The sequence below is a fragment of the Miscanthus floridulus genome, chromosome 6, assembly GCF_019320115.1.
Source record: "Miscanthus floridulus cultivar M001 chromosome 6, ASM1932011v1, whole genome shotgun sequence".
NCBI lineage: Eukaryota > Viridiplantae > Streptophyta > Magnoliopsida > Poales > Poaceae > Miscanthus > Miscanthus floridulus.
In genome coordinates this window covers 111294715-111322059 of record NC_089585.1, presented here as the reverse complement: position 1 = coordinate 111322059, position 27345 = coordinate 111294715, and the positions used below count along the sequence as shown (strand labels likewise).

Genomic DNA, 27345 nt, shown 5'->3' with positions numbered 1-27345 from the left:
CGTCGTCATCTGCAACATAGCAGCTAACATTCAATCCCTAACAGACTGTCCACCACTGGCCTCTCCCGGCACGCACGCAGACACACACTACCTCTATCTGCTGTCTGCAGATATCTGACGTCGTTTTGCTTTGTTCCCTTCCCCTTCATGCCAACCGATCGAGCTAGCGGTCAAACTTGCCCTGAAGCCTACAAAAACAAGGGCCGGGCCCCCGAGCTCGTCCCTGCACTATATAGCCAGCCCTTGCTTTCTGGCATCGTGAACGTAGCGACTAGCGACGACTGTCTCCGGCTAACTCCGCCGCTCCAGTGCCGGGCATATGGGATCCAGTGGCCGTCAACCACCGCGCACCCCGGAGATCCTCCCAGCTCCGGCGCTCTCGCTCTCGCTCTCGCTCTCTCTTGTCTGTCACCAACGATCTACTCTATCTTCTTCATCATGCACATAGGAATTAGAAGAGCATGGCAGTATACGAATATGATCCTGTAGCTTCTTGACATGCCAGCCGTTTTGTTTTCGCTGTGCAGGCGGGTCCGTTCGGCCGGAACGAACCAGCGGCGGCTCGCGGTGATGAGGTGGAAAACGGCGGCGAGGGCCATGGGGGGATAAGAGGCGGCGGCCTTCGACCAGGCGAGGCGGCGGAGATCAGCAGCGAGAACACCGGGCAGGGAAGCCAGTCCGGCGGTGCATGGTCCGGGGAGGAAGCAGGCCATGAAGATGCGGGGGGCAGCAAGAGGAGGAAGAGCTGCCACAGGCACACTCCCGATCAGACCAGGGTCCTGGAAGCGTGAGTGTTCACTTTCCGATCCCCACCCACGTAATAACCTAGAAGAGCGCGAAAGCTTCTGTCCGCACAGCACGCGAATGCGCTTCAGCCTCCGACGGAAGAGAGAGAGAACAACGGGTGTAGCCGGAGAGATCTCGCCGGAGTTAGGGTTCGGGGCTTCATCAGGGGTTAAGAGGGCTTAAATCACTGCCGGCTTAGAAGAGGGTTTTAGAAAGATCATTCGACCAGCCGTGGTGGCGGTTGAGTCAGTGATAAAGAGCGGCGGGGCCACCGCCGTGATTGGCCAGTCCAAAGGAGGGGGGCGGCCGAATAAAAAGAAAGAGAGGGAGATTAAGATTAGTACGACGACGGTGGCGGTGGAGGCTACAATGCTCAGTTGTAGCCAGTGAGATTCACTTTCCGATCCCCACCCGCGTAATAACTTAGAAGAGCGCAAAAGCTTCTGTCCGCACGAGCACGCGAATGCGCTTCAGCCTCCGACGGAAAAGAGAGAGAGAGAGCACCGGGTGTAGCCGGAGAGATCTCGCCGGAGTTAGGGTTCGGGGCTTCATCAGGGGTTAAGAGGGCTTAAATCACTGCCGGCTTAGAAGAGGGTTTTAGAAAGGTCATTCGACCAGCCATGGTGGCGGTTGAGTCAGTGATAAAGAGCGGCGGGGCCACCGCCGTGATTGGCCAGTCCAAAGGAGGGGGCGGCCGAATAAAAAGGAAGAGAGGGATATTAAGATTAGTACGACGACGGTGGCGGTGGAGGCTACAATGCGTTGTTGTAGCCAGTGAGATTGTGGAGATGGGGGTGCTCACGCTGAATTATTCGGAAGAGAAGCTCGGGTTAGACACAGACGTGGTTAAGGACGATGATGGAGAGTGAAAATGTCAGAGCTAGGCAGTGAGAGGCGGCGGTGGGGAACGCGAGGGAGAAAGAGGAGAAGGCATGCAAGCGCCCGTAACCGTTTTTTCCCACTCATTAATTACTGTAGGAAAAAACGGCTACGGCTGTAGCCACCTAGTAGGCTCTAAAGAGGAAGGTGAGAAGGAGTGCGACAAACTCCACTGCACTTGCCGCTTGCGCAAGAAATTCATGAGTCATGAATAATCGTGATTGCCATAGATCGTGTTTAATTGACCATATGGGTGTGTGCATGCAAGCAACGCGATAATGTCTCAATGTGTGGTGTTTTTTCTTCACATTAAGGTGCTCCTCATTTCCATTACTCAGATAATGGAAATAATATAGTTTCAAGATAGTTCAAAGAACCGTGCCAAGAAAAGGAAATTGACTAAACTTGAACTAGACATCCCCTGTATTCTGTGCCTATCTAATTTAGATGACATAGCAGACCAAAAGCAAACCAGACAAAGAATGGGGGCTACATGTTTCCATCTTACGAACTACATCAGAAACACAACAGAATTACAGCTGCATCACTGACTTCACGTACATCTGTCAGGTCCTTAATCTTCATCACCTTGATGTTCAACATCCTGCAACTGCTTCATCACTAGCCTTGATTAGCTTTGGTTTAGCAGGCAACTTTGACACAATATGTAGTATGGCGTTCTCACCTTCTGCTAAATCTTCTTTGTCCACTTCAGCATAGAGACCTACCCAATAAGGCAATAACACATAAGAGAGCATGCATAACATATAATTTCAACATGAGTTTTCACAATTTTGCCCTCAAAACAAGCTTGGTTTATTCCAAATGGCCCACCAAAGTGATGCAATGCCCAAATCATGGAATTTATGTTCTCTTGGAAGCCAGAGATTACACCATTTCCAAGCTTGGTGTAGCTCTCTATGAACATTGCTTGCTCCAAAGCCTGAGCTATGATTGTCCACAAAATCTTGGCCATGTTACAAGTCAACAACAAATGTGGGATACTTTCCATTTGGTCATAGAAATAACAGTTTGGACCCCCACCCCTGTCGGTATTTCGAGTTACCACCGACGAGTAAATTTCTAATATTACATGTCTGGCTCGGATGGTGTGCTTAGAGGACACGAGGTTTATACTGGTTCGGGCAGAAAGTCCCAACGTCCAGTTCGTCGCTGTTGTCCTTGTTACTAGCACCGAAAGTTTGTAGTAGGGGGTACAAACGGGCGAGAGAGGGACATGTCCCAAGTCTCTGGTGGAAAGAATGAACGGGTGTTAAGAGCTCGATCGTTGCTCAGCCATGTGTTCGTGTTGTGTTCTTGTGTTCTGATCGGTTCGGGGTGATTCAAACGGTCCTCGATGGGTCGATTGGTTCGATGGTTCGATCCCCCTGATGGGACACCGTGCTTTCCCTTTTATAGGCCAATGGAAAGCACGGGTTACAGTGGAGGGAAAGAGAAGAATGAGAGAGAGCCGAAGGCCTTCAGGATCGCCGGGCCCTTCTTCTCCTTCATGCGGGTCCCGCTGACCCTGTAGATGTCAAGAGGGATGGCGTCATGTCATGGCATTGTTCATCACTGGTGCCATGCATAGGCGTTGTCTGCTGGTCATGGCGCTCCGCTTCGCCTGACGGACGTCGTGGTGAACTGAAGCGCGTGTCAGTGTTCATACAAGGGTTAGGCAGAACAGTACCGGTACGCCCGACGCTGTTCTTGATGTGAATCCTCAGGTATGGCATGTTGTGGCCATGGGTTACATCGAGTCATGCCAGTCTCTTCCCTGGTGTCAGAGTTTTGACCCAGACCCATCCGCCTAGACCTAGAGTGGTTGGCGACGGTATGGGACACCGTCGGGTGACATGGACCCCGTGGCCATGGTGTCGGGCGAGGCGGAGCCCACCTCTAGAGGTCGGGCGAGGCAGAGCCCATGCCTTGGGGTCAGGCGAGGTGGAGCCCGCGGCCTCAGGGTCGGGCGAGGCGGAGCCCATCCCCAGAGTTCGAGCGAGGCGAAGCTTACGACCTTGGGGTTGGGCGAGGCAGAGCCCGCGACCTTGGGGTTAGGCGAGGCAGAGCCCACGACTTTGGTGTCAGGCAAGGCGGAGCCTGCGGCCTCGGTGTCAGATGAGGCAGAGCCCGCTCCTAGAGGTCAGGCGAGACAGAGCCCGCGGTCTCGGGGTTGGGCGAGGTAGAGCCTGCGGCCTCGGGGTCGGGCGAGGCGGAGCCTACGGCTTTAGTGTCGGGCGAGGCGAAGCCCACCCCCAGGGGCTCCCCAAATGTCGGTCGAGGTGGAGCCCACACACCTAGGGGCCGATTGGAGCCATAGTCATGCTCTTGACTGCTCGGATGAATTAATCTTGATGACCATTAGCCTCTCCTCTTCGGGTACCCTAGTATTGGTCACCGACAGTAGCCTCCGAGCCTACGGAGGAGTAGAATACTCCTTCGGATGCTTTTCCAAACGGGAGGACTCTGGGGGCCTTGGCCTTCTTTTGTCGCCCACGGCGTGACCTAGGGATGGTGATTCCCTTTCGTTGAGATTAGACTCCTTGGGATGCCCGTGGGCTCTGTACCTTTCTTCGAGAAAAAACCATGGATCGTATCTGACCGAGACTCGAACATGGGCCAGGATACCCACGGCGCTCGTGCGCCTAGGTACTGGCTGCTAGCGGGCCCATCCCTTTTCACCCCTCACTCTAAAGGTGCCCGGAGCGGTTGTCGAACCCATCGGTGGGCCAACCTTCGAATTATTGGGCCTAGACGAGCCGTAGGAGCATTTTTAGCTCTGTATCCCTTTTACCTATGACGGGTCATGGCCCATTTGGGAAGGCAAAACATCCAGCGAGTTTTTTTAGGGAACAAACATAGGTTGCGTGCGCACGTCCTATGGCGAGACATGGTGGCAGGTCGTGGTAGGCGTGGAAATCTAGGCGGATGGTTGGTTTCCTCACACCCATTGCCCCTATAAAACCAAAGGGCTAGCCCTTTGGGTTTCATACACATGCTTGCATTCTTGCCTCCGCAGCCATGCCGCCGCCACCACCGCTTAGGTTTCCTGCCTTTGCATCTCCGCCGCCGTTGAGCTCACATCCATCCACTCCTATCTCTTATGGATCCATGGTGCCGTTCCGACATCACCTTCTAGCGCATGGAGGGCCTCGTCCATCGTGGTCTTCTCCACACGCGGACCTCGACCGAGGAGTGGCTGCTGCCCAGCGACGAGGATTTGCTGTCATCACTCGACGGCTATGTGGTGTCGTTCACCCACTTCCACGAGCGTGGGCTCATGACCCCCGCCCACAAATTTCTTTGGGGGCTATTGCACTACTACAAGATCGAGGTGCAGCATCTTAATCCCAATAGGATCCAGCACATGGTGGCGCTCATCGCGCTGTGCAAGGGATTCCTGCAGATCAGCCCCTACTTCAACTTGTGGAGGCACTTCTTCGCCGTCAACCTCCAGAAGAAGAGGGAGAAAAGTGGTAGACAGGAGCTGCACATGCCGATGGGGTGCTTCGGCATCCAACTTTGGAACAATTGTGTCGGCGAGTACCCGTCCATGCGGCTTTCGACGTCCAACAAGGGGTGGCATTCGCAGTGGTTGTACCTCAAGAATGACACCGCTGCCCCTTTGTCGGAGTTCACCGGGCGCCTAATCGAAGAGGCCCCGGAGTCATGGAGGAAGTGGGGCGTCCTAGAGAAGGACAAGAAGAAGATCCGAGACCATATCGCCACCATCCAAATCCTAAAGGAGAATGACTTGAAGGGGTTAGGCATCATCAGGGCTTACCACGCAAGGAGGGTGGCGCCGTTGATGACGTGTGTGCTCTCACTATATGCGATGGTGCTCGAGGCATCGTTCGATGAAACGACGCTCGCCGAGGGGACGCTCCCCAACTCTAAGATCGTGCAACACATCAAGGAGGCGATGGGGTCTTTGTGGGATGACATGGGTGCTGCCCTTGACTTCATCTACCTAGTGTTGGGACATCCTCCAATGCAACCAGAGTCAGGCTACATCGTCTTCGTAAGTTCCCCTTTCCCTTGCCTTTCCTTCAATTGATTTTCCTAACCCTTGATACTAACCTTGAGAGGGGTAGGACCAGCTAAGGGATCTCATCCTCATGGATCACCTGGCGCCGTTGCCGAGGGATTCGGCCATGAGGACAGTGAATCATGCCGAGGGTGAGCGGCTGAGGAAGGCGAAGGAGCACAAGAAGAGGAATAAGCAGCGGAAGCTGCAGGCGCGGGAATGAGGGGAGGACACTGACAATGATGATGATGGAGACAACGATGAGGTAGCCAATGATATCGAGTGGGACAACCTAGAGAGCGAGGATGCACTGATAGGTATCGGTTTGTCCTTGTAGGCATCGGGGCCCTTCCTATTCCACAAAGGGAAGGGTACATATGGGGAGTCGGTGGAGGCGGGTTGTACCGTTGGCCTTCCCCAGGAGCCAACAGGGGTGGGCAGTTCTACCACCATGCCTAAGGTGCCAATGGAGGTGGGTGGCTCCACCATCGTGCTCCAAGAACCAAGGGGAGAGAGCCCCTCTGCCCAGGACCAGGGGGTAGGCTCAAAATGGCCTTGGTCCAACGAGGTGGAGCAAAGGTTGGGAGGTTCACCCCCAAATGCATCTACCGCCCGATGGTGTGAGGTGAGTTGCCAAATCCTCTATTTTTCTTGTTTTAGTTGGATTTCATCATGACTTATGCTTTTCATCCCTTGCAGCGTCGGCAGGCAGCGTAATCCTTTGGCATTGGCGTCGAAGAAGAGTGTTGCCCTCCAATTGAGGCGGCAGCCGCCGACTAGTGCCGCGCCCATTTTGGGCAGGAGCTACGCCAATGTGACTGCGTCGTCGGCTGATCAGGCGCTGCCCATGGTGGCGCCCATGCCCTCAGCGGGACAGGTGGATACGGGGGCTCAAGGGGCACCTTCGGAGGTCGTAGAGCAGTCGGTGACGGCCGTGATACCACTACCGACAACGAGATGGATGGGGCTACCAACTGCGCTCGTGGCACCGACCATGGTAGGTGTGGCGTAGTTAGTCATGACCCCGTCAACATAGGTGAAGGTGGCGGCAGCCATGACAGATGGGTCACAACCGAGCACAACCGCAGCGGCGCCTAAGGTACCGACGTGACCTGTGCCATCGGTGGCCCAAGCGATGGCGCCTGACGTGGGCCGAACGGAGGGGGACACAACCGAGGGGTCCCTAGGAGTCATGGTGCTAGGAGAGGGGTCAGCGTCCGTACCATTGACCCCTTTCATCGCTAGAGGGGGCGTCCTGGCAGGGACATCACGGTGAGAGGGGTCCACGGCGCTTGGAGCCGGAGGCGCTTGGAGCTGATGAGGAGTCATCCCTATGTGGGGCGAGCCCCTGCTCTGATGGACGAATCCATAGGATCCAACATTGACGCTTTTCACCCTTGACGACGCCACCGAGAGCATGGAGTGGGAGAGCCTCGATGTGGGGATCGCGTCCATGGTCGAGGCCCTGAACCACGCCATGGGCGCATTGCGTTACGTTGTTGTTCCCTTCGGCTGGGTATTGTTTCATTCTGCTTCTTGCCTTTATCCTCCTTTTTCTATTTTTTGTCGTGGGTGGCCAAGACCCATTGGGATGCTGACGAGGCCAAGAAGGCGTTCAAGGCCCTATCGGCGAGGTCGCAAGAGAATGAAGAAGAAGCCGCTAGAGTCAGGAAGGAGCGGGATGAGCTACTCTAGAGGGACGCCAAGACCCGCCAGCAGATCCTTGACCTTCTAGGCGAGGTTGAGAAGGAAAGGAATCTAAAGCAGGGGGCCAAGGAGAAGCATGTGGCCCAAGAGAAGAGGGTGAGCCTAGATGCTGCAGCAGTCGCTCAGCTACACAAGGAGCGGGATGAGCTATTCCAAACCATGGAGAAGCTCCACTCAGAACGTGGCACGGCTCGCGAGGAGCATGACTAGGCTTTTCAAGAGCATGGCCAGGCTTTTCAAGAGCACGACTAGGCTTTCTGAGAGCGCTACTAGGCTTTTTGAGAACATGACCAGGCTTTTCGAGAGTGCGACTAGGCCTGCCAAGAGCACGATGATGTGCAGCAGAAGGTCAGCTCCCTCTAGGTCAAGCTCAAAAGCGTGATGACCTAGAAGCTAGAGGCCGAGAGCGTTTCTACCAGGCTAGCTATGGACCTCGCCAAGGTGAGGAGAAATCTTCAGGCGGAGAGTGACGAGCTCGGTATCCTAAGCGCCGCCCTCGAAGTGGTCTGCGATGACCTCAAAGTGGTTGGAGGGGAATAGCTTGCTCGCGGCTCGTGCCGTCGAGATCACGACTCGAGTGCGCCAGCTCAAGAGGAATGCCCTTTGTGCTGGGGTCAATTAGTTCTTCGTGATTGCTCGTTCTCATTATGGAGACAGCATCACCTAGAGATGAGGAGCCATGGCTACGCGCCTGGCTATGAAGTCCATGAGCTAGAGGAGATGGAAGCGGCTGTGGCTCCCTTTTCGTAGGACCTGGTAGACAGGATAGAAGACGTAGTTCTCCCTTAGAGAGGCTAGTTAGTTAGATAGGTCAGATGATTATTTTTGTAATAATCGAACAAGTTCTGACCCCTGTGTTTTGTTCGAACAAGTCTGTTCTTTTATTTCAGTGTGAACAAATTTATTTTTTCTCCCTTTTTATGTGTGAAAAGGGGTTAATACATTCCAACCCTTCCATTTGTTAAGACCATAGAGCTCGGGGTATGGGTGAACAAACTCTGATCATGCTGGTAAGCAAGAGTGCCATAGCCGCTAGGGCATAGGTTTCTTACAGTCCGACTAGCCTTACTCAGTCGTTCGTTTCCGTAAACCTTGCCACTAGGTTTTTTAACATGAGGAAGGGGTCAGGCATGGCGATTGTTTCAGAAAGGGTATGTATATACCCTTATCAGCCCCCGAGTGAGACCCAACCCCTTACTGTTGTTGGGGTCAGGTGTCACTAAAGATCGAGGAGAGGATAGTGAAACTAGTAGGAGAAAGCGTCTCTTGTTTTAGAAACATCATTCTTAGTTTTCGTACGTACCCCCTCCCTGCGATCTGAGCCATCATTCTGCGACCGCGCATTTGGTCTCCTTACGAGTCCAACTTTCCTCAAGCCCCCATGCATAGCGGGGTTCCGGTCAAGGGTCGGCTTGTCTTTGTGATTGTCACCCCGTCCGCGATTTCTACAACCAGAGGGGTTGAGCTAATGTCACTTGCCTTGATGGCTCGAGTGACATGCTCGGTGAGCTTGCTAACAGGTATGTCTGAGTGGAATCTGTGTTTGTCATTCGTGATGGGGTTAGCATAGCCCTCATGTGGCATTCCACTGCTCCTTAACCAGCCTCCTGGTAGATGCTCAAGTCGTTCTAGAGACCGACTCAGGTGGTCTGCTAGCCTCCCCTTGATAGAGATTCTATGTGCTTAGCTCAAGATTAAGATTGGACAAGAAGGTTAACATGACCCTATCCATTTCTAAGCAGGTCGGGCGAAGGCCACTGGGGCTCATCTGTGTTTCTCCCCTGGCTTTGTTCGATGTGAGGTGGCCTCGAGCTCTTCATGGGCCGGCCTTCGAACCCTAGTCAGTTGGATTCCCGAGTTAGGGTCAGATGGCTTAGCCCTCGAGCCTCATTGGGCTCGATAGAGGTCGGCCAAGTTTTATGCGTAACCCTATCCATGGTTTTTGCAACCGGAGGGGTTGAGCTAACGACACTTGCCTCGATGGCTTGAGTGTCATGCTTGGTGAGCTCGCTAACGGGCATGTCCGAATGGAATCTGGATCCGTCATTCGAGATGGGGTCGGCATAGCCCTCATGTGGCATTCTACTACTCCTTAACCCGCCTCCCGATAGATGCCCGAGTCGCTCTAGAGACAGACTCAGGTGGCTCGCTAGCCTCTCCTAAATGGAGATTCTATATGCTTGGCCCAAGGTTAGGATCGGACGAGAAGGTTGAGATGACCCTGTCCGTTTCTAAGTGGGTCGGGCAAAGGCCGCTGGGCTCATCTACATTTTCTCCCTTGGCTCTGTTCGACACAAGGTGGCCTCGAGCCCTTCGCGGGCCAGCCTTCGAACCCTAGTCAGTTGGATTCCTGAGTTAGGGTCAGACGGCTCAAGCCCCCGAGCCTCGTTGGGCTCAATAGAGGTCGATCGAGTTTTATGTGACACCCTGTCCGTGGTTTTCACAACTAGAGGGGTTGAGCTAACGACACTTGCCTCGATGGCTCGAGTGTCATGCTCAGCGAGCTTGCTAACGGGCATGTCCGAGTGGAATCTGGACCCATCATTTGAGATGGGGTTGGCATAGCCCTCATGTGGCATTCCACTGCTCCTTAACCCGCCTCTCGGTAGATGCCCGAGTTGCTCTAGAGACCGACTCAGGTGGCTCGTTGGCCTCTCCTCGATTGAGATTCTGTGTACTTGGATCAAGGTTAGGATCAAACGAGAAGGTTGAGATGATCCTGTCTGCTTCTGAGTGGGTTGGGCAAGGGATGTTGGGGCTCATCTGCATTTTCTCCCCTGCTCTATTTGACGTGAGGCAGCCTCAAGCCCTTTGCAGGTCGGCCTTCAAACCTTGGTCAGTCGTCGCTCATATCGAATGAGACGACTACCGCTTCATGACATGATGCAAAGCGTTGTGATGCAATAATTGCATATGTGATGCTTGGCTGTATGGGATGAATGTATGAATGCATGCATGAGAATGGATGAATGAATGCCCATGCACTAGAAAAGTAAAGTGGGGGTTGGTAAAGTTACCTCGCTGGCTCGAGTGACGGGTTCGAGGAGTTCTTACCAGATATGTTTGAGTGAAGTCTGGGTCCATCGTTCATGATAGAGTTAGCCTAACCTACGTGGGGTATCTTGTTTCTCCCTACCTGTCTCTCGATAGTGGCCCGAGTAGTCCGATCGACTTTGGGCGACCTACTAGCCTCTCCTCGATGAAGATTCTATAGGTGGGCCCCTCTAAACCCTTCTTGGGAAGGCAGAGGCTAAAGCTTAGGGTGTGGGGACAAAAACTTTGATCATGCTGGTGAGGAAAAATGCCATAGCCACTGAGACATAGGTTTCTTGCGGTCTGACCAACTTTACTCAGAGTTTGTTTCCGCACACCATGCCTCTAGGTTTTAGCGTGAGAAAGGGTCGGGCAATAGAGAATGTGTATCAAATAGGCACTCTTGCTGGCCCTCGAGTGAGGCATGACCCTTAGCCATTGTTGGGGTCAGGGCCTTGATAGCGAAATTAATAAGAAAAAATGTGCGTAAATTAAGGGTGACCTGTCTCTCGGCAGCGGCCTGAACTGTCTGATCGACTTGGGTGACCCGCTAGCACATGACTTACCTCAACGACATGAGTGATGGGTTCAGGGAGCTCTTACCAGATATGTTCAAGTGGAATCCAGGTTCGTCGTTCGTGATAGTGTCGGCATAACCCACATAGGGCATCCTACTGCTCCTTACCCATCTCTCGGCAGCGGCCAAGCCATCCAATCAACTTGTGTGACCCGCTAACATAGGACTTACCTGCAGAGATAGAGGATGAGATCATCCCCCCTAAGAAATTAGTTAGGCAGATACGCCAGGCGGCAAACTTGTATTAAGTGGACAAGCTCTTAAATTTCATTATGGCCTAACAGATTTTTAGCCCTTCTCCCCTTTTCTTATAAAAAGGTTAGTGCATTTCGACCCTTTCCAACATTAAGGCCATAGAGCTCAGGGTGCGGGTGAACAAACTCTGATCACGCTAGTGAGCAAAGGCGTCGTAGCCGCTGAGGCATAGGTTTCTCACAGTCCGACCAGTTTTACTCAACGTTTGATTCCGTAACCCTAGCTTCTAGGTCTCAACGTGAGAGAGGGTCAGGCACAGAGAATGTTTGCCAGGTGGATATACTCTTAGATGCACACCGACTCTTTCCATAGTTAAGGCTAAAAAGCTCGGGTGTGGAAAAAACTCTGATCACGTTGGTGAGCAAAAACATTATAGCCATTGGGGCATAGGTTTCTTACCGTCTGACTAGTTTTACTCAGCGTTCATTTCCACAACCCTTGTTTCTAGGTCTCAACATGAGAAAGGATCGGGCGTAGAGAATGTCTACCAGATAGATATGCTTATATTAGCCCCCAGGTGAGGCCCAATCCCTTGCCATTGCTGGGGTGGGGTGTCACTAAAGATCGGAGAGTCGATAGTGAAATTGATAAGAGAAAGTGTGTGTATAATAAGGGTAAAAGCGACATAGCTGCTTGATGTTCTAGGCATTGACGAAGACTTCATCGTCGATGGTCTTGAGTTTGTAGGTGCCTAGTCAGAGCACCTCTACGATGATGTATGGTCCCTCCTATGGTGGAGAGAGCTTGTGGTGATTCTTGTTGCTCTAGAGGAGGCGGAGCACCAGGTCCCCGATGTTGAAGGCCCGACCCTGCACTCGACGGCTATGGTACCAGCGTAATGCTTGCCGGTACCTGGCCAAGCAGAGGAGGGCAATGTCGCATGCTTCATCTAGCTAGTCCATGGCATCCTCGAGGGACACCTTAGCTCCCTATTCGTCGTACACCCTGACCCTTGGTGCTCCATAGTCGAGGTCGGTCGGGAGGACAACCTTGTAACCGTAGACCATGAAGAATGGCATGTAGCTAGTGGCCCGGTTGGGGGTCATCCTCAGGCTCTAGAGCACCATGGGAAAATGTCATTCACACGCTCGACCTACTCGTTCATGCAGGGGTGCGCCACGGCATCCTAATCGATGCGGATGTGGTATTCATCACAGAATCGGAGGAACTTCTTTCTGGTGAACTGCGTGTCATTGTCCATGATAATGGAGTTCGGGACTCCAAAGCGATGGACGATGTCAAGGAAGAACAACATGGCTTGCTCAGACTTGATCATGGAGATCGGTCGAGCCTATATCTACTTTACAAACTTGTCTATGGTGGCAAGCAAGTGCGTATGGCCCTTAGGCGCCCTTTTGAGAGGTCTAACCAGATCGAGCCCCCAGTCCGCGAACGGACATGTGATGGGGATCATATGGAGCGCTTGGCCTAGCAGGTGGGTCTACCAAGCATAGTATTGACATCCTTCACAAGTGTGCACAATCTATTCAGCATTGGCTACTGCGGTCGGCCAGTAGAAGCCTTGTCGGAATATGTTTCCGACCAGGGTTCTAGGCGCGGCATGGTGACCGTAGACCCCACTGTGGATATCGCTTAGCAACCGCTTCCCCTATTCGATGGGGATGCAACACTGTAGGATCCCAGTGTGGCTTCGCTTGTAGAGTTCACCCTTAATAAGGACAAAGGACTTGGCACGACGCACGAGCCACTGAGCCTTCGTTTTGTCCATCGGCAGCACCTCATGGAGGAGGTAGTTGAGGTAAGGCATCCTCTAGTCGGCTAGAGGGTCAGGCTTTGTTATTGGATCCTCGTTAAGCTCCATGACCCCAAGGTTGGATAGAGCCAACAGCTGGTTAGCCCCTGAGCCCAGGGCAGGCGGCCCGTCACTAGCTTGTTTTAGCTCCTCATAGCGGACCGAGGGCTTGTGCTAATCACTAGCGAAGACACACATTGGCACCGGCTCTCGGTCGGACGCTGCTTTCGCTAGTGCATCGTTCGCCTCATTGAGACGCCTTAGGGTGTGATTGAGCTCGAGACCATCGAACTTGTCCTCTAGCTGGCAGACTTCTCGGCAATACACAACCATCTTGGTGTTGTGGTAGCTTGATTCCTTCATGACTTAGTTAATGACTAGCTAAGAGTCACCCTAGACGTCATGCCATCAGATACCCAACTCGATGGCGATACATAGGTCGTTGATGAGTGCCTCATACTCGTCCACATTGTTGGAGGAGGGGAAATAGAGGCGAACCATGTACCTCATGCGTACCCCGAGGGGCAAAATGAACACCAGTCCCATGCCAGTGCCTTTCTTCATCAATGATCCATCGAAGTACATCATCCAGTACTCTTGATCGACGACCACTAGTGGCATTTGGACCTTGGTCCACTCTACAATGAAATCAGCTAGCACTTAGGACTTGATGGTCATCTGGGAGGCATACAAAATGCCTTGACCCATCAGCTCAAGTGCCCACTTCATGATTCTTCCCATGGCATCCTGGTTTTGGATGACCTCACCGAGGGGGAAGGACATCATGACCGTCATCGGATGTGACTTGAAGTAGTGGCATAGCTTCCTTTTGGCGATAAGGATGAAGTACAGGAGCTTCTAGATTTGGGGGTAGCGGATCTTGGAATCGGACAGGACCTCGCTAATGAAGTACACGGGACGCTGCATTTTGAGGGTGTGTCCCTCTTCTTATTGCTTTACCACCAGGGCAGCGCTGACCACTTGCGTGGTGGCCGCAATGTAGAGCAGAAGTTATTCCCTATTGGTCGGAGGGACCAGGATTGGGGCCTTCATCAGAAAGGTGCTTGACCGTGTTAAGTGCCTCTTAGGCCTCGGTTGTCCATTAGAAATGGTTGGCCTTCTACAAGAGCCAATAGAGGGGGACACCTTGTTCGTTGAGGCATGAGATAAAGCAGCTGAGCACGGCGAGGCACCTTGTAACTTACTATACCCCCTTTATGTTTTGAATCGGGCCTATCCTTGTGATGGCCAATATCTTCTCTAGGTTGGCTTCAATGCCACGCTCGAAGATGATGAAACCCACCAACATACCCCTCGGGACCCCAAAAACACACTTCTTGGGGTTGAGCTTAATGTCGTTTGCTCGTAGTTTTGTGAAGGTCTTGCTCTAGGTCGACTATGACCTGGTTAGCCCATTTGGACTTGACCACGATATCGTCCATGTAGGCCTCAATGGTTCGCCCGATGAGGTCCCCGAAACACTTGAGCATACAATGCTGGTACGTAACCCTAGTGTTCTTCAGACCGAACAACATTGTGACATAGCAGAACAATCTGAATGGAGTGATGAAAGATGTCGTGAGTTGGTCAGACTCTTTCATCGTAAAGGAAACGGATCCTTTGGACATATTTTGTTGAGACCCATGTAGTCAACACACATTCTCCATTTCCCACTCTTCTTTCATACAAGAACAGGATTGGCTAACCACTCGGGGTGGTATACTTTCTTGATGAACCTAGCCGCCAGAAGCTTCGCAATCTCCTCACCGATCGCCCTACGTTTCCCCTCGTCGAAGCGATGTAGGCACTGCTTCATTGGCTTGGAGCCTGGCCTAATCTTCAAGGTGTGCTCAGTGACTTCTCTTGGAATGCCTGGCATGTCTGAGGGTCTCCACGCAAAGATGTCTCTATCGGTGCGGAGAAAGTCGACAAGCGCACTTTCCTATTCAGAGGAAAGCGTGGTGCCAATGTGCACCACTTTGCTCTTAGAGCTGCTGGTGTTTATGAGGACCTCCTTGGCACCCTCTATAGGCTCAAAATATCTGGCCGACCGCTTGGGGTCGGGGGCTTCTTCGGTGACCTCCATCCTGATGGTTGTGAGCTCTTTGGAGGCGATGATTGCTATGGCATGTTCACAGCACTCGACCTCGCACTCGTAGGCGCGTTGAAAGGAGGTGCCAATGGTGATGACCCCGCACATACCTAGCATCTTTAGCTTTAGATAGGTGTAGTTGGGGATGACCATGAACTTCGCATAGCATGAACGTCCTAGGATGGCATGGTAGGTTCCATGGAACCCGACAACCTCGAAAGTAAGGGTCTCCGTTCTATAATTGGATGGATCCCTGAAGGTGATGGGTGGATTGATCTACCCGAGTGGCATGGCTTGCTTTCCAGGCATGATGCTGTGGAAAGGCACCCCGGTCGGCCGGATGCACGCTCGGTCGATGCCCATGGCATCGAGCGTTTCAGTGTACATGATGTTGAGGTCGCTGCCTCCATCCATCAGTACCTTGGTGAGCTGCTTTGTGTCGATGATCGGGTCGACCACGAGCGGATATCATCTCGGCTGTGGGACGCTTTCTAGGTGGTCGGCCCAATCAAAGGTTATGGCGGACTCCGACCATCAGAGTAAGGAAAACGCGGCTAGCTTGGCCGTATAGACCTCACAACACGCAAGCTTCTGGCGGCGCTTGGACTCATAGGCCACCGACTCTTCGAAGATCATGAGGCAGCCATCCAGTGTTGGAAAGCCATCATCCTTCCCCTTGGTGGCATCTACGGCTGGCTTGGGGTCCCCCCTATGCTCCCCCTTATTGGAGCCTCCGGACAAGAACCGGTTCATGAGGTCGTGGTCCTTGTAGAGATGCTTGATGGGGAAAGCATGGCCCTTCAAGTAGCTTCTCAAAGTGGTTCAAGGTATCCTCAGTGGGCTTCTAACCCCCCTTATGGTCGGTAGCGACCACCAGCAAGCCCTCATGCTGCTGCTTGTTCTTCTTCTTACTAGGATAGTTGGAGGCGCCTTCATCGGTGTCCTCATCCTGCTTCGCCTTGCCCTTGAGGCGGTCAAAGATCGCTTCGACCGCCTCCTCACCCGAGGTGTGGCTAGTGGTGATGTTGAGGAGCTCCTTGGTGGTTCATGGGCCCTTACATCCCAGCTTATGGACTAGGGACCCGCAGGTGGTCCTAGATAGGAAAGCTCCTATGATGTCGGCGTCGGTGACATTGCGTAGCTCGTTGCACTACTGGGAGAAGCGTCGGATGTGTGCCCAAAGGGTTTCTCCAGATTTATGTTGATAGTTTTTAGATCCTAGGGGTTCCTAGGACGTGCGTATGTGCCCTGAAAGTTCCCCACAAAGATCTCTTTTAGGTCTGTCCAACTTTGGATTCTGTTGGGCGGAAGGTGTTCCAACCATGTTCGCACCGAATCGGCCAGGAACAATGGAAGGTTGCGGATAATGAAATCATCATTATCCGCTCCACTAGCTTGGCAAGCAAGTCGGTAATCCTTGATCCATAGTTTGGGGTTCATTTCCCTAGAGTATTTCGGGATGTTGGTCGGTGGTCGATACCGTGGTAGGAAGACGGTGTTGAGGATGTGTTGGTCGAAGACCTGAGGTCCTGGCAAGTTGGGGCTCAGGCTTCGATCCTCACCATTGTCGTAGCATCCACCATGATGAGGGTGGTAGCCGTGGCTAGCCCCCTCCCTCACATCACCGCGGGCATGCTAGAAGGTCCTAATATAGCTATAGGGGGGTGAATAGCCTATTTAAAATCTACAAATCAACTAGAGCAATTTGATTAGTATAACAAATAGCGAAATGCAAACTTGCTCTAGCTCTACAAGGGTTTCAAGCCACATATCCAATAATTCTAGTTGTTATGATCACTAGGCACACAATCCACTAGGTCACTACTCACTAAGAGCTCTCACAATAGCTACACTAAATAGCTCCACTAGATAAACTTAATCCACAAAACAAGCTCTCAATTCTAGCTATACTAAAGAGCTTGATATAGGTAGTTTGCGGAAATGTAAATGAGTAAGTGAGATGATTATACCGCCGCGTAGAGGAGTGAACCAATCATAAGATGAATACTTTATCAATCACCGGGAGAATACCAAAGGGCAAGAGACAACCAATTTTCTCCCGAGGTTCACATGCTTTCCAACACGCTATGTCCCTGTTGTGTCGACCAACACTTGGTGGTTCGGCGGCTAAGAGGTGTTGCACAAACCTCATCCACATAATTAGACACCGCAAGAACCTACCCACAAGTGAGGTAACTCAATGACACGAGCAATCCACTAGAGTTACCTTTCGGTGCTCTACCGGGGAAGGTAAAAATCCCCTCACAATCACCGAAGATGGCCACAAACAATCATCAACTCGTGCCAATCCTCCTCCACTGCTCCAAGCCGTCTAGGTGGTGGCAACCACCAAGAGCAACAAGTGAATCCCGCAGCAAAAACACAAACACCAAGTGCCTCTAGATGCAATCACTCAAGCAATGCACTTGGATTCTCTCTCAATCTCACAAAGATGATGAATCAATGATGGAGATGAGTGGGAGGGATTTGGCTAAGCTCACAAGGTTGCTATGTCAATGCAAATGGCTAAGAGAGTGAGCTTGAGCTAGCCATGGGGCTTAAATAGAAGCCCCCATGAAATAGAGTTGTTGGGCTACTCACTGCACTGAACACGGGGCGATCGGACGTAGGACCCCAGCATCCGGTCGTGCGATGCACGGCATGTGTCCTTTCTCTTTAAATACTGAGCGCCCGATCCCAACGGTTAAGTGATGACCGGACACGCTACTACGAAGTGACCGGACGCTGGACCTCAGCGTTCGGTCGTTTCTAGTAAGCATCCAAAAGCGAGAAATCATGACCGGACACGTCCGGTCATGCTCGTCGAACACACCCAGCGTCTGGTCACTCAACGTCATCATATGTGAGACTAACCGGACTCAAGCCCTGAGCGTCCGGTCAGTTTTCGCGCCAGCGTCCGATCATGAGACCAAAACAGCGCACCCTCTGCTGCCACTGACCGGACGCGTCGGTCCAACCGAGACCAGCATCCAGTCACTTACAATGCCCACTATCTTTTCTATATAGGGCGTCAGTGGCACCGTCGGACTATCTGCACTCTATGGGCAGATACTCCACCGGTGAAGTTTCTAACCCTTGCTCAAATGTACCAACCACCAAGTGTATCACCTTATGCACATATGTGTTAGCATATTTTCACAAACATTTTCAAGGGTGTTAGCACTCCACTAGATCCTAAATGCATATGCAATGAATTAGAGCATCTAGTGGCACTTTAATAACCGTATTTCGATACGAGTTTCACCCCTCTTAATAGTATGACTATCGAACCTAAATGTGAACACACTCACTAAGTGTCTTGATCACTAAAATAAAATGGCTTCTACCATTTATACCTTTGCCTTGAGCCTTTTATTTTTCTCTTTCTTCTTTTCAAGTCCAAGCACTTGATCATTACCATGGCATCACCATCATCATGTCATGATCTTCATTTGCTCCACCACTTGGACTAGTGCTACCTATGTCAAAATCACTTTTGATAAACTAGGTTATCACTTAGGGTTTCATCAATTCATCAAAACCAAACTAGAGCTTTCACATGCCTACGGGCATTGAGGGTGTCATGCGTGTCATGGTGGCGGTGAGACGCTCATGCACCAGGACCGTGGTGCGTGGCCTACCACCTTGCGGCACCTAGTGGACTGACGTGTCCTTGTTGGGTCATTTTGAGGGTGTGTGCTGACTGGCGTCGAGCTCGTGTCGTTGGGACAGTGAGCTCTTGGTCTGCTTCGCCACCGCACGCTTGAGTAGCGTGTGAATCTCCCAATAGGCCCGATGATCTTCGAGCGTCGTGGGCCTCGAAAGCCTCCAGAGTAAGGCCGCCATAGCAGGGATGTTCTGGCTTGCCCGTGCGAAGTGTGGGAGCGCTTCATCATCCTCGATGATCCTCCAATTCACGTCGCGGGCATTGGCGCGTGCGCCCACCATCTCTGTGGCGCTAGATCTCTCGCTTGAGCTCCGTGCATTCCTGCTTGAGCTAGAGTCATGCTTCCTCGAGCTCCTGGTGCCGAGCCTTCAGCTGCTCCACCCGCAGGCAAGGTTGGGCCCCTGCACCCTCCTCGACCTTGTTGTTGAGGTCATTCATTGGGGTAGCCTCTTCCTCATGGATGCTTTTGACATGTCCCTTGAGGGTACCTGCCATGAAACATTCATAAGAGGGGTGATGGCTCCCCCTGCTGGAGTTAGAGGTGGAGGATGACTCTACTTCTCCCATGAGGAGGTCGTGGAAAGACTCCATGACATATTCGGTCACCCCCAAGAACTCATCGTTCGTGGGGGATGGAGGCGTGCGTTGCGCCACAAGGTGGCCAACGGTCTCTGTGGCGTTGTGGAGATCGAATGAGAGCGCTGTCGGGGCGCTCTGGATGAGATATTTTGGGGAGAGCGGCTCTCCCCCGGCAAGCTACGTCAAGATGTTGGCGAACGAGGAGGTGAGGTGGCACCGGTTCTCCCGGGATGGTCGGGGTCCTAGGAAGGCACCGAGCTGGCGCTCTAACCTTCCGTAGTCGAAGACAAGGAGCTGGTCCCTCTTGGGGCATGGGCCACCGGTGTGTGTAGCTGCAGCTCCTCAAGCGCCTCGGCGATCACGTCGAGGCCAGTGGAGTGGAGAGGTTGGATGACGATGGGAGCCCGCACCAACTCTCCCTCTGTCATGACGATGAAATCAAGGTTCCTGAAGCACACGTGCGTGCCCAGGACCCAGCTAACATTGTGACTAGCCATCCGAGGCTTGGTGTGGATGTCGAGACGTGAAAAGGCCCCTACCTGGCGATCCAACTGTCGGTGTTTTCAAGTTACCACCGATGAGTAAATTTCTAATATTGCATGTCTAGCTCAGATGGTGTGCTTAGAGGACACGGGATTTATACTGGTTCGGGCAGAAAGTCCCTACGTCCAATTCATCGCTGCTGCTTATGTTACTAGCACCGAAAGTTTGTAGTAGGGGGTACAAATGGGCGAGAGAGGGATAGGTCCCAAGTCTCTAGTGGACAGAATGAACAGGTGCTGAGAGCTCGATCGCAGCTCAGCCGTGTGCTTGTGTCGTGTTCTTATGTTCTAATCGGTTCGAGGTGATTCGATTGGTCCTCGATGGGTCGATTGGTTCGATGGTTCGATCCCCCTCATGAGATGCCCTGCTTTCCCTTTTATAGGCCAAAGAAAAGCACGGGTTATAGCGGAGAGAAAGAAAAGAACGAGAGAGAGTCGAAGGCCATCAGGATCGTCGTGCCCTTCTTCTCCTTCATGCGGGTCCCGTTGACCCTGTAGATGTCAACAGGGATGACACCATGTCGTGTCCTTGTTCGTCACTGGTGCCATGCGCAGGCGTCGTCTGTCGGTCATGGCGCTCCGCTCCGCCTGGCGGACATCGTGGTGAACTGACGCGTCTGTCAGTGTTCGTACGAGGGTTAGGCAAAACAATACCAGTACGCCCGATGCTGTTCTTGATGTGAATCCTCAGGTATGGCCCATCATGGCCATGGGTTACATCGAGGCATGCCAGTCTCTTCCCTAGTGTTAGAGTTTTGACCCATGCCCATACGCCTGGGCCTAGAGTGGTTGGCGGCGGTATGGGACCCCATCGGGCAAGGCGGGAGCACGCCCCTAGAGGTCAAGCGAGGCAGAGCCTGCGGACTCGGTGTCATGCGAGGCAGAGTCCGCCCCCAAAGGTCGGGCGAGGCAGAGCCCGTGGCCTCAGGGTCGGGCGAGGCGGAGCCCGTGGACTCGGTGTCGGGTAAGGCGGAGTCCGTCCCCAGAGGTCGGGCGAGGCAGAGCCCGCGGCCTCGGGGTCGAGCGAGGTGGAGCCTACGGCCATGGTGTCGGACGAGGCAGAGCCCGCCCTCCCAGAGGTTGGGCGAGGCGGAGCCCACAACCTTGGGGTTGGGCGAGGCGAAGCCCGCATCGTCGGTGTCGGGCGAGGCGGAGCCCACAGCCTCGGGGTCGGGCGAGGCGGAATCCGCGGCTTTGGTGTCAGGAGAGGCGGAGCCCACCCCCAGGGGCTCCCCAGAGGTTGGTTGAGGTGGAGCCCGCGCACCTAGGGGGCGGTTGGATCCGTAGTCGCGCTCTTGACTGCTCGGATGAATTAATGTTGACAACCATTAGCCTCTCCTCTTCAGATACCCTAGTATTGGTCCCTGACAACCCCTATAGACACATTCCTTTACTCATGTTGTCTTTAGTCATAATAACATTATTTTCAACTAACCATAAGGAGATCTAGATTTTATTTGGGATTTTCCCTTTCCAAATATTATTATAAGTTGGTCCAACACCATTAACTATTAAGGCATTGTAAAGGGACTTCACTGAAAACTTTTTATTGCTTTCAAGCTTCCAAGTGACAACATCTTGCTCATATAGAAGCTAAAAAATCATCATGTTGATGCAAATTTGATTATAGTTGTTTCTCAACTCGTCAATAAGGCATCTGCTAAAAGTAATTTGAAGCTTCTCAACTTTTACCTAACTAACACAAATATCCTTCTCATCATAAATTTTATATAAGCAAGGAAACAAATCACATAGAGCTTTATCATAGAGCCAAGCATCTTGCCAAAATTGTGTTTTCTTTCTATTTTAAAATTTTGATTGATCTACCTTGCATACAAACGCATCTTACTTTTAAAAGATCTACCCAAACAAAGGAATCATTAAGTCTAGGTTTCACAAAGTTAATGGATCTCTCTTTTATGTATTTAAATCTGATAATGTCTTGCCATGAGCCATCTTCCTTTTAGAATTTCGACCACTATTTGCATAAAAGACTTAAATTCATCTTTTTAACATCTTTGATGCCCAAACTCCCTTTCCTCTTGCTTTTACAAATTCTGGTCCATTTTACCAGATGATATTTTCTCTTTATACCTCCCCCTGCCAGAAGAAAGTCCTTCTGACCTTATCAAGCCTCTTGATAACTGTTTTGGGTGACAGGTAAATGAACATGTGATAAATTGGTGAATTATTCAAACTGACACTTATCATAGTGGACTTGCTAGCTATAGACATGGTGACACCTTTCCACACATCTAATCTTTTAACATTCTTTTCTTCCAAAGGAAGCCAGTCAATGATATTAAACCTACTAGGACTTGTAGAGACTCCTAAGTATTTAAGGAGAAAGCACACTTGACAGTTAAAGATGTCGGCATAAAACGGACCCCGGTTCTCACGATCATTTATCATTGGGATTTCGCTCTTATTAAAATTGATTTTCAGGTCGGCCATCATTTCATGCATGTACAATGATAATTTCATATTCCTATCACCTTCCTAATCATGTTTCAAGCATATTATCGTGACATCCGCGTACTGTAAGATGGCCAACACCACCAACAATGATATGGTCAATGAGTCTAGTTATCAGGCCATTAGCTTGGGCTTTAAGGACCATTCTTGTCAAACAATTAGCAACAAAATTGAAGAGAATGGGTGACAAGGATATCCTTACATTACTCTCTTATGGTTTTCGATGTATAGGTATGTGATGTTTTCAACCTTACGCTACTGTCACATAAGGGACCACTTGTTTTATCCATTCACACCATTTCTTGCAAAGAAACTCTTGCCTCTAAACATTTAAATAAAAAATTCCAGTTGACTTTGTCGTAAGCCTATTCAAAGTCTAGTTTGAGAATTATGCCTAGTTGTTTCTTCCTTTTAGTCTCATGGAGGATTTCATGTAAAGACATAACATTAGACATAATATTCCTCCCTTTCATAAAAGCATTTTTGTGCTGGGTGTATCAACTTTTTAGCATATAGCTCAAGTCTTATGGTTAGAGTCTTTGTTATCAACTTGTGTAAGAAATAGGAATACTATCTAGGACAACCACCTTATTCTTCTCCCTCTGGAACAAAGCAGCCTTGGTCTCTGATTCAGAGAAGGGTCTACATAGATCTTCATTATCTGATTCAGATGACTACTCGATCTCATCCCTGATGTTGTTGTTCATTTGAATATTGAACTCAAGGGTAGGGCCAAATAGTTTAGTGTAATATCCAGTGGCATGTGTTAACAATTTTTTGTCTCCTTCAATTAAATTCTTATCTCTTTCTAGAATTAAAATTGAGTTCTTTCTTTTTCTTCCACCGGCAATCTTATGAAAAGAAACTAGTATTACGATCTCATTTAAGTAACAATTATCATGACTTCTATTCTACCAATATAACTCCTCTTGTTCTAGTAAGTTTAGATTTTCACTAAGCAACCACGATTTCCTTTTTATTTGTTCATTTACTAAGTCATTTACTTCTTTAGTATTTTCCAGTTTTGTTAATTCCTTTTGAATGTCTTTCCTTCTCGTCCTTATACCACCTTACAAATTAAAGCCCCAGCCTTTGAAGTATTGTTTAAATAGTTTTATTTCTACTGAATCTTATCCAAAGCTGGTTTTGCTTTGCAAGATTGTGACCATAACTTTTTCACTAAATCATGAAAATCAGGATTATTCAGCCAACTCAACTAATAAAATATGAAGTGTATATGCTTTACAGATTTACCAGAGAAAATGATAAGAGGGTTATGGTCAGATACCTCTCTAGGAAGCCTTTTAGCAATAGCATATGGGAAGTTATCTTCTCACTCTTCAGAGACTAAAATTCTATCCAATTTTTCTAAAGTTGGAAAGTCCTGATTATTAGACCATGTGTATAAACCATCAGTCATCATCAACTCCCTTAACTCATGGAAGTGGATAAGGGTAAACATCCCAGAATATCTATGGACACCATTGTTCTTATTCCTTTCCTTAGCTTATATTATATAATTATGTTAAAGTCTCCTCTAGCTAAGATAGGTTCAATACTATTTGAACAGAATTTGGATTGCTCAGACAGAAATTTCAGTTTATTTTTCTCCTTGGTTGCCCAATAAATAACCAACACTGTGTGTTTGAATTCATGCAATGTGGAAACAAACAAGAACTCGTAACCTTTCCTCGTCATCCTCTGTCGTAAGGCCTCGCTCAACGATTGGAAATCTCATGAGGATGAGGAGGAATCTTGTGAGGAATGTTCTGAGGAGTAGACTGCGGTAGACGTGGGAGATTGGTGTGAGAATGTTGGGGGAGAGGAGACTCAGAGCCGCCATGGATTCGTGTCACCATTCTCTCCGTTCCAATGTGCCGTGTTTTTTTGGGCCGGCTTGCCAAGGCCTTGGGCTAGAGAGCTCCAAAATCCCATGATACGGCAAGACATTTGAGCCCAACGATATTAGGATAGTTCCGCACGGGTGTTTTGTTCTGGTCGGCTGTGCCATACGGGACACTGGTACTCATCATCAAACAAAACTAAACTGAGGTCCTGCAGATCAGTGCTAACTGAGATAGTGATGTGTTTTTTTTTTCTTCCTGAATTTGATCAAATGACCAGAGCATTCAAAGAATCGCCGCATCCTGACGAGACGCAGCGGCAGCAGCTCAGCGAACAGCTCGGCCTCTCTGCAAGCCAAGTGAAGTTTTGGTTCCAGAACCGGCGATGTCAGACCAAGGTAAATTAGCTTAACGCACTACATGCATGCCGATCTCTGCACCTCTGATTGCACTGCGTCATGGAGACTATTACAGTACCTTTTTTTCTTCTTTGCTTCGTATGTTCAGGTAATTCAGGAGCGGCATGAGAACTCGCTGCTCAAGCCCGAGCTGGAGAAGCTCCGGGAGGAGAACCGCGTCATGCGAGAGCTCATCAAGAAATCCTTACGCAGCCAAGGGCAGCTGCTGCGCCTGGAGAACGCCAAGCTCAAAGCCGAGGTTTGCATGCGCCGCCATCTTGCCAACTCAACTCTTTAGCCCCTGCGCGTGGTTGCAAACACTGACACACGGCGGGCGTGGAACACCACCGTGCCAAACAGATTGAGAGGCTCCGCAGGGGGAACAACGCAGCCACCTTCTCGACCTCGCCGTCGTGCTCTACGTGGGGCATCCAGATCAGAAGCAGGAACTCGCTGGACGACGTTGGCCACGACAAGACGAAGTTCCTGGAGCTTGCCGGCCGCGCGCTGGACGAGCTGACGACGATGTGCTCCTCCGGGCAGCCACTCTGGGTGCGCAGCGTCGAGACCGGCCGGGACGTCCTGAGCTGCGACGAGTACGCCCGCTTGTTCCGGCACCACGACGATGACTCCGGCGACCGGCGGGGCGTGTGGTCGGTTGAGACGTCAAGGGAGACTGGCGTTGTGTACTGTAACGCGACGAAGCTTGTGGGCGCTTTCGTGGATGTGGTATAGTACCATCAATCTTCCTGCACACTACACTGAATCATTGAATTAATTATCATCTCGAAACCCTGAACTTTTGTGCAGAACCAGTGGAAGGAGATGTTTCCTTCCATGATCACCAAGGCGGCGACGCTGGAAGTGATCCGTGCAGGCGATAACGATCACCGAGACGGAATTGTGCAACTGGTAATCCAACAAGTCCTTCACAATGTAATCCTCCTGATCGAGGAACGATCTGTCTACATAAGAATAGCTTGACCGATTGCTGGCTTCAGATGTTTGCAGAGGTGCAGACGCTGACACCACTGGTACCTACAAGGGAGCTGCACTTCGTTCGCCACTGCAAGAAGCTTGGTACCAACAAATGGGCTATCGTCGATGTCTCCTTGGACAACTTTGAACGGGGCGCACAAACGTCGTCGACGCTTCGCATGTGCTTGAAGAAGCCCTCAGGATGCATTGTAGAAGAGCAGAGCCTCGGCCGTTGTTGCAAGGTAACGCGATTCCACGAACGCGACATGGTTCGAACAAATCTTCAACCGAACTGCATGCACCTTGGAAGTACTAAGGATTCACTCATCCGTGGCGTGCGAACCTGCAGGTGACCTGGGTTGAGCATGTCAAATGCAGCGAGGCCGCGGTTCCGTCGGCGTACCGGACGGTGACCGCGAGCGGCCTGTCGTTCGGTGCGAGGCGATGGGTGGCGGCACTCGGTCTGCAGTGCGAGAGGATGGTCTTCTCGGTGGCGACCAACGTCCCGACATGGGGCTTAAACGGTAAGTAAGCGTTGCTCATGCTGTGCACGCAGACTATAATGATAATGACACAGTGCAAGTGCAGGGGTCGCCACACTGTCAGGCAGGCAGAGCGTCCTGAAGCTCGCGCAGCGGATGACATCCAGCCTCTGTCGCGTCATCGGTGCCTCCAGGGACCTGGCGTGGAGCAAGGCGTCGAACCACGGCGGCACCCGTGAGATCCGGGTGATGTGCCGGAAGAGCACCGGCGAGCCGCGGGGGCTGATCGCCTGCGCGGTGCTGTCGGAGCGGCTGCCGGTGAAGCCGGCGGCTCTCTTCGGCTTCCTGGCGGACGAGTCGCGGCGCCACGAGTGGGACTTGATGATGCCTGGACAATCTGTCCAGAGCTACGTGACTGTGCGCAAGGGGGAGGACCGCGGCAACCGCGTCACGGCATACGTAAGTTTCAGCTCGTCTCCGACGGAACCACTCCAATCATGCCATGTACTTATGTGAGTCACGCTCACACTGCTGCTTTTCGGACGTGCGTCAGGCCGTGGAACCTTCCGCCGAGGAGCTGAGGGGCAAGTGGATCCTCCAGGACAGCAGCACCAGCCCCTGTGAGTCGACCATCACGTACGCGCCTATCGACGCCGCGGTCCTGCAGCCGGTGGTCTATGGGGACGACTCCAGCGTCGTGGCCGTGCTGCCGTGCGGCTTCGTGGTGATGCCGGACGGGCGGGAGGCCAGGCCGACGGTGACAACGTCGAGGAAGCATAAGGAGGAGGGCAGGACGGCGGTGGAGTCCACCGGGTCGCTGGTCACCCTGGTGTTCCAGGCGCTGGCTGGCTCGTCGGCGACGGATGCTGCGCTGCCGACGGATGCGGTGAAGGCCGTAACGCGTCTGGTGTTCTGCACGTTGGGCAACATCAAGAAAGCGCTGCATTGTTGATCTGCCGGCGGATGTGATACATATACCTTCCATGGAACAAATATACTTCCAAATTTTGTGTTCAGTTAAACTGCTAAAGGATGTGCTGCAAATTTCCAAATATACTGCTAAAGGATGCTAAATTTTGTTCAGTTCAATTTTGCAAATATACATGTTGAATCGATAGTGTGACTCCTTTTCTATAAAAAAAAAAATCGATCGTGTGACGACTCAATAACTGACGATGTGCTGCCACCCCTTTCTTGTACAGATCCGGCCGTCGCATCGCCGTAGGCACGTCGTCGACGTCGATTTCCCAATCCTCTGTACCACTTGCGCA

General features: G+C 51.4%; 1 protein-coding gene across 1 annotated transcript; it reads left to right on the top strand.

Annotated features, from left to right (window-relative positions):
• Positions 1–319: 319 nt before the first annotated feature.
• On the top strand, positions 320–27345 carry LOC136459053 (homeobox-leucine zipper protein ROC9-like). Its single transcript, XM_066458956.1, has 11 exons — positions 320–403; positions 528–787; positions 24497–24614; positions 24724–24757; positions 24842–24873; positions 24975–25343; positions 25425–25526; positions 25616–25834; positions 25942–26116; positions 26181–26533; positions 26628–27345. Exons 1-11 carry the CDS (start codon positions 320–322, stop codon positions 27024–27026), a joined length of 2145 nt encoding a protein of 714 aa, XP_066315053.1. The 3' UTR covers positions 27027–27345.

Coding starts and splice junctions, on each gene's coding strand:
- LOC136459053 (XM_066458956.1), top strand. CDS start 320: ATGGGATCCAGTGGCCGTCAACCACCGCGCACCCCGGAGATCCTCCCA. Junction 24,758..24,841: donor GCATGAGAACTCGCTGCTCA/AGCCCGAGCTGG, acceptor AAGGGCAGCTGC/TGCGCCTGGAGAACGCCAAG. Junction 24,874..24,974: donor ACGCCAAGCTCAAAGCCGAG/GTTTGCATGCGC, acceptor CGTGCCAAACAG/ATTGAGAGGCTCCGCAGGGG.